We start from the raw sequence: 14,086 nt of genomic DNA on the forward strand, positions 1-14,086 counted from the left end.
TGAGGGGGATGATGCCTGGTTTGAACAGCATGGGGTTGATTGGGATCATTCTGATCCAGAAAACATCAGAAGAATTACAATCACTAGAAATCCTATAAATGAAGAAGAGTCTTCGGAGTTACTGGAAAACTTTCCTTCAGAAGTGCTCTTATCCTATTCAGATTCTCATGGAATGGACATTTATGGTAGAGTTCTCCACTTTGTGATGACAGTATTAGAAATGGAGTAAGATCTAAAAGTGAAAAGTAAGAAGTTGCTTCGTTTCAATAAAAACACCCATTCTTCACCCAAAAGGTCATTTTTTAATTGAAATATTAGATAAATTGATTCAATCTACACTCCAGGTCTTTCTGAGGACACAGATTCCGTCATCGCAATAGTTTACGTTGATGTCAATGAGTATCCTCACGACTCCAATTTGACCATTTCCATCCTGCTTGATGTGCTGCTAATGCACCACCGCATCTTTAAACCCAAACTCCATCTACAAATGGACAATTGTTGGAGGGAGAACAAGAATCGCTACATTCTTTCATTCTTGTTCTTCCTTGTGCATATAGATGTTTTTGAAGAGGTAAGCTTCCTCATGTGGATACCGAAAAGACACATCAGTTCATTCAATACTATCTTTTTTTGCCCTATGTGATGACCAGAGGACAAGGAACTCAATGGACATAGGGACATGCCTAGTAATAGTATCAGTTCTTATTACAACATACTATTTCCGACCTACAAACGGCAGTTAATTTCGAGCGAAAAATTATTTAATATAAAAGCAAAAGGTGTGCATTGCATTTTTAATGTGGAAAAGTAAAACTGTTCTCTTATAAATACTTGTTTTCAGGTATCTCTGAACTTCTTACCAGTTGGTCATACGCATGAGGATGTTGATCAGATGTTCAGGTAAAGACATCGTTTCCGGGCAAAAGACCATTCACTCATTGTTGAAAATGTGTTCCTACATGTCCTATGTCAAATGTCGGAGGACGTCACATTCAGCGATGTGTACATTACCATGCAAATACATCATGGTAAAACATTATGGTCTTAGTTAAACGGGTGAAATATTCAAAACATGTGGATCATATCTACACCAATCCTGGTAAAATTGTTATTAGTTGCAATGTCTTCTTGCAGATGTATCAATACAGCCATTTCTTCCTGCGGCAATATCAATTCTCTGGATGGTAAGTTTGACTTGATGTTTCACTGATTTTTGAATTGAGGAATTGGTTGTCCTATCAAGATCGCTCGGGTCGACCAAAAATGCAGACCAAAACCAGAGGCATAGAGATTGTAGTGCCCAAAAGTAATTGGGAAACAGTCCGCAGTTGTTTATTTCTCTTGCTAACTAATTGTGGCAACGCTCCTCAAACATTTAGACTGGGGAAACAAGATGGCGGACACATTTTTTCTACTTCCTTGGTTGCGATACCAAGGACCACTAAAATCAAAATGAGGCGTAAGGCATTTTCCATTAGAAACATCGATATCCTGTGACCAAGGCCTTTTAGAATATTGAGTCAAGAGCGGGCGACATTATTTGGGCAATTTGTTCTGACACGATTGAGGATGCAAACTGACATATTATGGTATTTGCTTACATTGGCATAATGAAGTCACTTAGTCTTAGGTTTCCTCTTAACATTATGGTTTCAGAATTCATTGATAGACTAACGGACAAAGACACATTCTCGCCTAAGATTGAAGTACATAATGTACAAAGTGTGTTCAACTGGCGTGACCACATAATTCCATTCTTGCCTGTCAACTTCAGTGACCAATCTAAGCCACACCAGTTCAAATTCAGGAAAGTAGATGGGCAGGCAAGGATGCGCTATCGCCTGTGGGCTGATGACCCGTGGAGCCCTGAGGGACCAGGCATGACATGCCTTGAGGTAAAGATATACATGTAAATTTGTCATTAGTGATTAACTGACTACGCAAACGACACGTACTACTACTTTTTAGCGAAGCCGAGACCAAGACACTTCAAACGTGAGATGCCTTTTAGCGCGATTCGACTCAAGTGTTTAAATTACTTTGCCCATTGGTATATTGGCCTGATAAAGACATACCGTCAACAAAATGGAGGTTGAAAGAGACCTGTCGGTACTTTCCATGTTTATATTTCAGCCGAGTCCGGGCCCTTGGAGGTCCAGGGTTCGATTCCATTAGTACTTCTCTCTCTAAGGACACCCTTGGGCTGACCACAGTCAACTGCTGTCCTGTTTGAGAAATGATACTGAATACAGAGGTCTTCTTCTTCTTCTTCTGCGTTCTCTCTTTGGCACTTGGAGGGGTCATTCTCCTAGGAGCAATCCTCCTCCAAGGCGGGATGAGCGTATCTTGCGCTGCCACTGCGGTTATGCGCCAATTGGGTTTATTGGCCTAGTGGTCAGACTTTGGCGTGGCCAGGGATATACTTCCGTGCCGAGAGATAGAGTCCACGTAAGCTACTCATGTTCCTCACTTGGTGGGGTCTTAGCTTGCCCCGGCATAGACACCAGATACCAAGGAACCTCAGTTTAAAGTCTCATTCGAAGGACTGTGAAGAGCCAGGAATTTTAGTTCCTGAAAGCCAGGCTGGTTCATCCAGAAATAGAAACCTGGGTTCTCCCTGGGATCGAACCTGGGCCCTATTGCGTGGTGGCCAGCAGTGTTGACCACTAGGCCATGAGGCTCCTCACATACAGAGGTCAAATTGAATGGAAAGGACCAATTTGGGACCAAAGGCAGTGTCCTTAAATAGAGAAGGTGTCCTCAGTATAGCAGAGAGGTGTCGGCTCATAAAGGGAAGAGCCACTGTGTACCTGAATAGATAGGTTAAATTACTGTTTACTTTAACTTGACATATTATATAACATTGTTTTTTTAGGATCTAGTGCTTTCTGAGGATGGAAAAATCATCTCTTGCAATGTGGGCAGTATTAGAAGAGACGATTGAACTCAGATTTCATTTGAATTTAACTTGCCTGATCTCTGTCTTGAAATTTCAGGCTTCCCAGATATAGCTGACGAACAAGCAGTGGTTGAACCCAGCACCGAGCGAATGGAGCTGGACGAGGTCCGCAAAGGCGTCAAGGCTCTCGGGCCAAGACTGGTGTCCCGAGATCACCAGTGGTGGGACCGCTACTTCCTAGCACTGGAAAATCCTAACGTAAGCTAAAAATATTGTCACTGTGGTAAAGCTTTTAACTTGCTCGATCACAGTGCTATCATTTTAAATGGATTTTAAATAAACCTGAGGTAACTGCATCATAAGCAGGCTGTTAGTTGTGCATGTACTTGATAACAATGCTTTCCAATATCAAAATTCGAAAGTGTCTAGACTAAAAGGAAAAGGAAAAATTTGCTTAACATTAAACAACCCCAAGCCTTTATAAAGACTGGTCGTATCCAGTAACTTCTATTATCAAAGAAAAAGAAGCACTTTAAAAATTGAATCATACGTGTACAGTGCATTGATTTGTGGGTGAGAAGAATAGAGGAGCCACTCTCAGATTGAATGATAAAAAGGCTGTTGTCACGGCAAGCTGCAGGCTGTTGTGAATATTATGCCATGGAATTATTCGAACTGCATGATTTTGTGTACAGGACCCGGTACACAAAATGAAATAAAGAGGAGGGTTACAGGTAGGATGATTGGGTGAGTGGAGACACCAGTCATGTTTGTCAAGAAATATAACAACATTTGTGCATTCCTTCACAAAGAAGGCTTGCCGATTCCGAACCTGGTCGGGGCCTTTACTCAGCACTCATGAATGAGAGTGCTATCTAAAGGCAACTTTACTCATCGAAACAATTAATTTTTCCAAGAACTTAACAGCGCTGCCACTCGCCATTGTCGCCAAAACTAAACTCAAACCTGGTTGGCTCAAATCTGATGCAACTTGGCTCAAACTTTTCAAATGCTTTTACTGTTGAGTCAAACATCAAAGTCAGAAAAAATCCTGGTAAATTACCCATTTGGCTAAACTTGTCAAAAATGCAGAGCTGCCCCAGAAATTACATGTACGGTGGTGATCTATGACAAGTTTGAAATAACAAAGATGAACCTGCTACCACTGTACCATGACAAAGATTTCACAACATCATCAACCAAACTTTTCTCCAACACAACTGCTTTTTCCCAGACAAGATAATCACTTAAGTGGAATTTGGTATTGCACTTGCAGGTCAATGACAAGGAATGGCCGCTGCCCAAAATCAGCCAAACGATCGGCTTTTGGAAAATTGATGAAGATATGACAGACGTACCGCAGCATCTGTTGGAGATCAGATCCGGCCTCACACAACAATGCCCAGCGGTAAGTGAATTTTTTGAATGAACAAAATAAAAGATGATCAGAGAGTAAGAGAACAAAAGACAGCAAAAACTTAAAAACAAGGCTTATCTTATTCCAGCTGCAGGGTTGAATCTTTGGGCTAATAGCGCTTATTCGAATGAGCCCCTCTGGTCTGAAGTTAAATTCATCAGCTTCAATCATTTTGTTCGAGTTGGTTGCAATAGTGAGATTTTGCTATCCTATTCCACTGCAAGGTGGGGAATTCCTCATCATCTCTGAGTAATTCATGCAAGATAAACAGACTACTATTTCGATGTCCTTATACCCTTGTCACATGCTGTAAACTGGGTAATGCTCACCACTGCTGGATTTATTAATGATTCTTGATAATCAATTTCTACTGTAGTTTATAATGAATTTATTCACAGTTTTATTTGTTTAAGGTGATCATTGGTAATCAAGGACAAATGCCGGCAATTCAAGCGGTAGATCGAACAAAAATTGAGATTGGTGATCTGGCGGCAATATACACCGTGGAAAAGGAGGGTAGACCATGGATCGCCAAGGTGATTGATATCAATGAGGACACGATCAAGATTCATTGGTTCCATGGGTCTTGGAATGGAGTTTGCCGGCCATGGTACAACAACATCAGCAAAAAGCAAGTACCACGGCTGGATGAAGTTCATGTGACGAGTGTTGTTCTGTGGGGGTTTAGATTGACAGAGAACGGTGCTTGTTTGACTAGGACTGTGGCCAGAGAGTTGAAAGACAGGTACGATCAAATAGATAGTGAGGAGACATCTTCCTCTCTTTCATAAATGACCAAACCACCCTGGCTAATAAGGGGTGGTCCATAATTTTCAACATTTTCACAAGCGTACAATACGTACGGGGGAGGGAGGGGGTCAAAACACCAATGTACACTTTCTTTAAGAAATTAATAAAATGTTGATCATCTGTATTGTACGAATCGCGGGACGCATTTAAATTTCGCGCGCTGCTCACACGGTTAGCTCTGCTTGCTTCCTATTCAACAAGACAATGGCCGCACGTGGTGACTTTGATGCGCTATTTTTGTTAATTAACAAGAGTGATACGACTATTCACAGCCGACCCAGCAATGAATATGAACAATATCTTGTTTATATTATTTTGAAAACAATGTTGACGGGCAATGACTGACCAAGTTCAAAATGCAACCAGGAAACACAACTAGAACCCCCTTGCTTGTGTATTTTGGAACGTGGGTCATTCGGCCATCAACATTTTTCATTCGGGATTGTACACTTTAGGGGGGGAGGGGGGTTGCCCAAAAGAGTACGTTTTGTGCACTTGTGAAAATGTTAAAAATTATGGACCACCCCTAAGTAAGTGCCAATGAACTAACATTGTGGTTGTTCGTACAGCGACAGAATTGTCGTACATTCGTGTATATTTCTTTCTTTCTATCAAAATGTCAAGTTGTGTTAGAATCATGGCTGGGATGGGTTAAAGTGGAATTATTCAATTCAAACCTCTTAAAGGGAACCTATCAAGAAATGCTTATAAAAATGGGGAGTTTTGAACGGCCCGGTTAAAACCTATGGCGGGAATAAGCTTCCTTGGTTAGATATTAGTAGTTTCAAGGTCCTCTAGGTAGTTGCTGATGTGAGCTGTTTATTTGGCTAACATTGCATAACATTACCTGCTCCATTCAATGAACTGCGTAAGAGGATCTCCAATTTAGTTATTCTAACTACCCATCAGCCACGCAAAAATAAAGACTTGGGTCACGACAAGATCTCTTTAAGTCTTTCAGGTCAACATGTGCTTGGCCTATGAGATGGGCCTGAATCCAGAGTGAACAGTGAAATCCATCATGTACATTTTACATTGTATACTGTGTAGGCTGTCAGAGTGTGTGTAAATAGTATATGCCATGTCTGTGTACTGTTTCTAGTTGATGTAGGGCCATTTATAGTCAGAAGTATGCCTTACATAATTTCTTTTCCATGATTATTTGACTGGTGACGGTAGCTTGACAGACCTGACCGTATTCTTGGCAGATCCCATCATCACAGAATTAAGAATGCGTTGCCATGGTAACCTGTCAATTTTTAAAAACTATAAACTCATTGCCATGCCTCCATCTTTCAATATGATCTTGAATCATCATTCACAGCTTCCAGCTGCAGGAAAGTTTTGAGTGACAAGGCTTCAAGGCCTGGACTCGAGGGATTTTATGAGCTACACTAATTAAGACGCTGCAAGTAGTTTGTCCAAAATTATCCTATCTGATCACGTTTTGCTCAGCTTGACAAGTACATAAGATTGCAGCTTTTAGTTGAGCTCTTGTCATCAATCCCTTGAGTTTCGTCCCAATAAGTGTTATTGGGCCCATGCAGTCATTCTGGGACTCATCAGCAGACCAGCAGACCACAAACTTGAGCCAACAAAACGCAAACTGTAAATATTGAATGAATGAATATCAAAAGAGAAGTGCAAAGACTATTTTTCAGTCAAAACACCTTGATTTGATTTATAACACAGAGTCAAGCATGACGTCCCTAGGATGATGTTAGTAAAGATTTCAACAGAGCATGCAGCATGGTCAAGCAGTAAGCAAAGCAGCAACAAACAAAAAAGACAAACTTTAACTTTTTGAGGCAATGGAAAGCAGTGCATAGGCTTCAGCAACTCAATGATATGGGATGTTTTGAGATCAGCGATGGGATATCCAAGACTGGCATCACATAACAAAACCTCCAACAAAGTCTCCACCAGGTTGCTTTAGAGATTCACCACCACTACACCAGGCAGCAGAAGATCATTATGATAGTTCATTGAATTTGTTTACAGTTTCACAATGATGTGAATCTTCAACTAAAAACCTGGGATGCTTGTTGAAAGTGGTGGTTAATACTGAGACGAGCGCTTTTCCGCCTTTGCATCAAATTTTAATTATTTTTTTGGGGTAAAGCTTGAGGGGGGTTTAAGATGCTGATTGATGGGTACATGAGATGTGTCTTAGCCTCTTTGTACTCATGTGGACTGCAAAGTTCAAAGTTTTGCCATCTTGGAATGCTAGTATCTTCTTCATCTTCATCTTGTTTGTTCCATTTAATTTCGGGCTAAATTACTGTTGCACATCATGAAATGCTGAAGTGTCTCTTGAAACTCTCATCATAAGTACATTGCATAAGATGTGTCTTGGCCTCTAAATTGAAATAATCTTGTTAACCTATTGCATCTATTGTTAAATGATTGTCTTAGTTGTTTACAGACAAATCACTTCCAGCTATACAGAAAAAAGTTCCTGTCCACAGCTAGCAGACATGGCTGATGGTGATTGATCATGAACATTCCATACATGTATGGCTAATGGAAAATCCCCATGATAGATCCATGGATTGAACTCATGACATAGTCGTATCTAGGATTATAGATCCATGTATGGAATATGCTGTAATTTGTTTTAACAGGCCATCAAAGAAATTAGGTTAGAACCTGTAAACTATTATTATTCATTATTAATTTCAAAAGGTCTGAATACTTTTTACAAAGAATGTATAAAGACACGGTTTATACATTCTTGTACTTTGCTGCTTACATTAATTTTTATGAGACCAACTGTCCTATGACAGAACTACTAATAATGGATGGCCCATGGGCCATCAGTGGATCTACCATTGGAAATAATAGAATCTATGATGGGATGCTTATGTAAAATGTAGTTTGTGATAATAAGCAAAGACCCGTACATTGGTCAGTCAGTGATCAATCAATGCACTTTTGTCTTGTAAAATGCTGAACAGAACTAAGCCAACTTAACTCGGTATGAGGGGTTACTATCAATTCCCATTCCTATCTTTGTGTATTTAGAAAGTACCTTGTATCCAAGATTACAGTACATTAGGTCAAAGAACAGTGCCTTTGTTATATGATAAGTGACTCTGACACCACCCCCCCCCCCCCCCCCCCCCGAGATAGATTAGGGGGCTGCGTGTGTGATCCAGTTTTCCATAGGGGAACGGGGGTTAGTCCGTGGTCAAATCTAGGGTGTCAAAGAAAAGGGCAAAAAGGGGTCCTTTTTCAGAAAGATTTCTTGTAACTCGTTAAAAGGGGTGATTTTTCATCAAAATGTGTGAAAACTTGACTTATTTGGCCTTGGCCCGGTTGTTCAAAACAAGTTTTGCCACTAATGCTGGTGTCAACTTCGTTTGGCCATACATGTATCTCCTTCAGTTAAACCTTTAGACTTAACACCAAGTTAAGTTTACGTCAGCGTTAGTGACAAAATTTGCTTTGAACAACCGGTCTCTTGTTTTCCGTTCAGTATGAAAAATCATGAAAATGAGAGAAAATATATGGGTTGAAAAGGTGATTTTTTTAACCAAAAAGTACCTGAGCAAGGCGATCAAAATTCATAAGAAAAGGAGGTCATTATAGACTACTAGTACGAGCACTGTCCGACACTTAAATTGGTGGAGTGCGTGTGTGTTTGGCGGGGGGGGGGGGCTCTGACATATGTGAGTATGATAAGTAATAAGTACATTCATCAATTACATAACAGTGTATATAAGGAGTACCTGGCAGAGTGATCCAATATCTGTAGCAGTATGCATGTTACAGTATTTTGTTATCTGTCAAGAGTTACTGGTACATACTGTGGAGACGCTATTAAGCCTGTTGAACAGTACCTGTGGAAAAAGCCTACATGACGTGTGATAGGCCTACCGGAACTTAACCGGCTTAATAGAGTAGACACAGTATATTATTTGTTAGGCAGCCGTTATATAGGAATGAACAATTCACTTATGAGGCAAACATGTACGTATCAATTGTTGAAATCTGTATCAGGCCAGCTGCATAATCAGGCCATGATACAGAAATGGAGGATGATCTGCTCCAATAAATGTTGTGCTTTCTCAGAACTACTTTTTTGGCTCACGGAGCAAGGGGATCAAAATTCATATGACGATAGTACGAGCACTGCACCCCTTAAATACGTGGAGTGCGTGTGTGTTTGGTGGGGGGGGGGGGGGGGTGGCGCTCTGACATCTGTGAGTATGATAAAGTAATAAGTACATTCATCAATTATATGAACAGTACTTGGTTTATCGCTCTGTCACATTATCGTGTATATATCTATAAGGAGTACCTGGCAGAGTGATCCAATATCTGTAGCAGTAGGCATGTTACAGTATTTTGTTATCTGTCAAGAGTTACTGGTACATACTGTGGAGACGCTATTAAGCCTGTTGAACAGTACCTGTGGAAAAAGCCTACATGACGTGTGATAGGCCTACCGGAACTTAACCGGCTTAATAGAGTAGACACAGTATATTGTTTGTTAGGCAGCCGTTACATAAGAATGTACAATTCACTTATGAGGCGAACATGTATGTATCAATTGTTGAAATCTGTATCAGGCCAGCTGCATAGACAAGACAACCACTCGCGTGATATTTCAGCTCAAAAAACACACTCGTTTGGTTTTCTTATTTTATTTGACCTACTTTTCTAGGTCGCAGAGGTCAGTTTTTACCTGTGGCATTTTACAATGCCGGCACGTTTTGTAACTGCTTTAGCTACTGATCCCTGACTTGGCACAAAAGTATCACTTGGTGGCCCTGACTCATAGACCGAACTGCGATCTTTTATGGTAAACGGTTTGGCCACCAGGGGGCAAAACGTCAAAAGTTATAATTTTCACGAGATTTTTATGGCAGACACTTCTAGCAAGGGGGAATCATGTAACTAATGGGTTTCTTATTTGACCTACTTTTCAAGGTCACAGAGGTCAAAGCTAGCTAAATCACCGAATGGTAGCATGTTTTGTTTCTATTTGAGCTAGAAGGTTCTAAACCATCTAGGGACCCTCTATTCATACCCTAAATCTTGGTCTGTTAAGACAGTAAGTATGGCTGCCAGGTGGCCATCTTAAAAATCAAATGAAGTCCTATTCATTGAAAGCATGACAAAAAAAAATACACACTGCTTTATACCAATGTCCTAAACAGTGCTGTAAGCTAAACCTGTTTGAACACAAACGTGAGCACATGGTCCATGGACCATTTAATTTAAGCCAATCACAGCTCGCACTCCTTGACCGGCCAGGATTAATTCATGCATCTTGAACTTTGACTGTTAGAGGTAATGATTTGAATCTTGGTACAATTGTAAAAGACATTTTTTAAAGACCTCATGTCTGAAAATATATTTGAGGAAAAGTCTTTTCACGAAAATAATATTGTGATTTGAAAAATTTGATTTTCTTAAAATCGCTCCCGTCTCTTATAGTGATGAAAAAGCCTTTTCACGAAAAAAACCCCGGGATTTGAAAAATTTACTTTTCATAACTGCTCCCGTCTCTATAGTGATGAAAATGTCTTTTCCCGAAAAAAAAAATTGGGATTTGAACATTTTCTTGAAATTGCTCCTGTCTCTGTTTTTCTGTTTCGCGAAACGAAAGGGGGGGGGGGGGTTAAAAAATGAAATTTTACAGAAAATTACTGCTGTAACTTTATTGTAAGAAAAGTCTTTTCACAAAAAAAATGGGATTTGAAAAATGACATTAGCTAAAATTTATTCTTTTCTCTACATTGATCAAGGAAAGTCTTTTCACGAAAAAAAAATGGTTTTTGAAAAATGAAATTATCTATAAAAAATTATCTTGTTTCTGTAGTATTAAGACTGGTCTTTTCTCAAACAAAATATTTCGGATCGGAAAAATGGAATTTAAAAAAATTACTCCTTTTTCTTGCAATTGAGAAGTGGTCTTTTTTCAAATAAATATATCATCCCTCTAGATATTCATTGAGAAAGTCTATTCACAAAACTATGTCATTTTTACTATTCAAGGTACATGTTCTTATTCAAGTGTGTGGTTTGGCCAATGTTTTACTCATAATTTTGTAAATATATCGTACATGAAGTAAAAGCAGTTGTACAAACAGTATAAGTCCAGTAGTCTTTAATAAATTATGATCCTTCAAGAATCAAAGGTGTTTCGTCTTAATTAATTTTAACATTTTCACGACATTCGGCTAACTAGTGCACAATGCTGAAAATGATGATGGATCGCTCAGCCATATCACTTTCCATTCAACAGAGGAGGAAAATGTTCAAGAAATAGGCGTAGATTTATTTTTGACACATGGCACTAGATAATTTACTCGAAAAAAGTCATTTTGAATATTCACTGGAAGAAAAGTACCTGAAAAACAGGCATTTATTTAAGGACGAAGCAACTTCTTACTTTTCACTTTTAGATCTTATTCCATTTAGAGAACATTGATTAAATATGAGCACACTGCAATTTAGGATAGGATAGGTAGGATCCTTGATATTGAGACCGACCGGTGAAAAAGTGCGCAGTCGTTGCATCATCATGGACTCTTTGACAAGTCTGGTGTTCTAGGGGCATGGATATATCATAAAGCTAGAGTTGAACCACAGTAGATTTTTGGAAATATTTAGGTTGATAAGGTGCGCATTTACTTTTGATTAACAGGGTATTCGGATCGACTGGTGGTCCAGGAAAATAGAAATGCATTTACCCGGTGTACCAGCGATAGCAGTCCTAAGGTTAGTTGCCCCCAAACAAAACATTTGTATTGTCAACGGTTATGGTTAGGGTTAGTTGTATACTCGGAAAAATAGAACACAACGCCTTAATCTGCTGTTACAATAGAAAGCGGACTATGGTTCAAGGGGGTCTTTGATCGCTTTCACACCGGTATATACCATGCTGTAGTGAAGGGCATGTTAAATGAATACAAATTTGCTGAAACTTATTAGGTATTTATAGTAGTAGTTCATTGGTCAACACTGAACACAACAGCAATGTTTGAATTTAAATATAGTATGTAAATATATTATATACAATTTGAAATGTTCAGATTCAATTACAAATTCCAAATAGTTAGCAAACATACCGGTAGGCCTTTAAGGTATAACATGTACATTTTTTTTTCTTCATTAAAAAGGTCTGATGGCCCATCATATCAAGACAATGCGTCTTGTCTCTAATTCTTGTTTGCCTAGTATAACTCTTGGTAGTGAAATAGATTTCTTGCTGTTGGCAGCTGGAATGAACTTGACCATCATAAACTGTTCCTCCAAATCAGGATCTCCTCTGTACCATTTGAACTATGATTGATTTGTTTCAGAGTTGTCATCTTCATACGACAGAACCTACATGAACTAACGTAAAAAACTGAACTGCTGTGATGCTGCGTATTACGTAATATATTGTTCCAAGGAGACCAGCAAGTATCCATGTCTCTCAGTCAAACGTCAACCCCTACAGTTTATGACAAGGACAAACAGAGTGGCCAGACTAAAATGCCGTTCTGCCAGAAAACAAGTTGGTAATAGCCAATAACTTTCTTGGATACAACACTGGCTTGATATATTATAGTGTTTGTGATGGAACAAGTCAGACCTGTCTTTGCAGGAGGTGTTGACCAAGAGGAGCTTCTGTGGTGTGCAACCAATTTGGAATCAAATGAATGTTTTTAAAGTCCAAGTTCTCAGTTGGTGTCAATATCTGGAGGGTTTTTCATGAATTTGATGACGGTGATTGTGATGTTTAGGCCCAATTCTGGCTCATCAAGTTAAAGTGGTCAAGTTGAAGTCTCTTTTGGCACCAGTAATGTTAAAATTGTCACTGGAAGCTACCATTATGGAGCATTTTGCCTGACTGATGCATTGTATACAACAATGTGAGACATGCAACAAATGACATGTAGAATATTGCCCTTACAGCAAAATATACTCAGAGACATAGCGCTGGCGAAATGTATACACTTGAATACCAAGATGAAACGTTGAATAACAATAGAATAAACACTTTTATTGTTACAAACCACATTGAATTTTACAATGCTAGTGTACAAACAAGTGATATGCATATACAAATATTTTCGAAAACAAGTCACTAATATTAAAGCGCGATATTGCACTTTTTAACCTTTGTCCCCTGGTGACCTAGTTGAGAATCAGATCAAACCGAAATTCGGTGTCAGAAGTTATAATTATGATGTAGGAGGTGTTTGTACCAAATTTCAAGTTCATAGCTTTACAGGTTAAGAAACGTGCCATAGTTACACTCAAACGGCAAATTTACGCCATTTGACATCTGTTACATTAAGATTAGGTCATTTATCAAAAACCTGTATGATATGTGATGTATCCTTGCTAGGAGAACCTATTGTGGGCATTATGGATTTTAAGGTTTAGTTCTTTATCATTATTTCCTATGGTCCCTTTAAGGCTGTGCAGCAGACAGGCCTGGGTCGTTAAGATAATCCTTTGTTTTCCAGATAGTGATAAGGCTTGTGTTGGCATTGTTTACTGGTTGGGGATTTCACACATTCGTTAATACTGAGGGGAAGTTTGTATTGTTCTAGTGTCATGTGTCTTAGCCTATCGTGTAGTGATCTAAATTATGTAACGGGGTTATATTTTGGGCTGGGACTACTTGGGATGTTCACTCCTTTAGTATTGAATTCATTGTGTTCCTACTCCTCGGGGTAAGTATATAAACTGGGGTTTTCTGCTAGATTCTTCAGTGTGGCAAGCCTCGAGCTGTGCACTCAACCTCTCTTCAGATTCAATGTTAAGGCGCTGAACTCATCTATCGCTCTTGGAAAGTGTATGTTATAGCGCTGCCTTTCTTTGTGAGACAAACTTCTTAGAGTGTAGCGCTGCATTCAACCTCTCTTCCGAGTTTATGTTATAGCGCTGAACTCATCTATTGCTCTTGGAAAGTGTATGTTACAGAGCTGCACCAACCTCTGTTTTTTTTC

General features: G+C 39.3%; 1 protein-coding gene and 2 long non-coding RNA genes across 3 annotated transcripts in view; all 3 read left to right on the plus strand.

Moving 5' to 3' along the window:
• Window positions 1-14,086, plus strand: part of LOC135498832 (uncharacterized) — a 399,598-nt gene that overhangs the window by 256,925 nt on the left and 128,587 nt on the right. The gene's annotated exons all lie outside the window — the stretch shown is intronic.
• LOC135499147 (uncharacterized) lies at window positions 368-1,175 on the plus strand. Its single transcript, XR_010449265.1, has 3 exons — window positions 368-574; window positions 845-903; window positions 1,138-1,175. It is a non-coding gene; the product is annotated as an uncharacterized LOC135499147 (long non-coding RNA).
• LOC135498912 (uncharacterized) lies at window positions 1,816-6,144 on the plus strand. Its single transcript, XM_064789429.1, has 4 exons — window positions 1,816-1,898; window positions 3,000-3,160; window positions 4,179-4,310; window positions 4,733-6,144. Exons 2-4 carry the CDS (start codon window positions 3,053-3,055, stop codon window positions 5,108-5,110), a joined length of 618 nt encoding a protein of 205 aa, XP_064645499.1. The 5' UTR covers window positions 1,816-1,898; window positions 3,000-3,052; the 3' UTR covers window positions 5,111-6,144.

Source organism: Lineus longissimus, chromosome 14, assembly GCF_910592395.1.
Source record: "Lineus longissimus chromosome 14, tnLinLong1.2, whole genome shotgun sequence".
Taxonomy (NCBI): Eukaryota; Metazoa; Nemertea; class Pilidiophora; order Heteronemertea; family Lineidae; genus Lineus; species Lineus longissimus.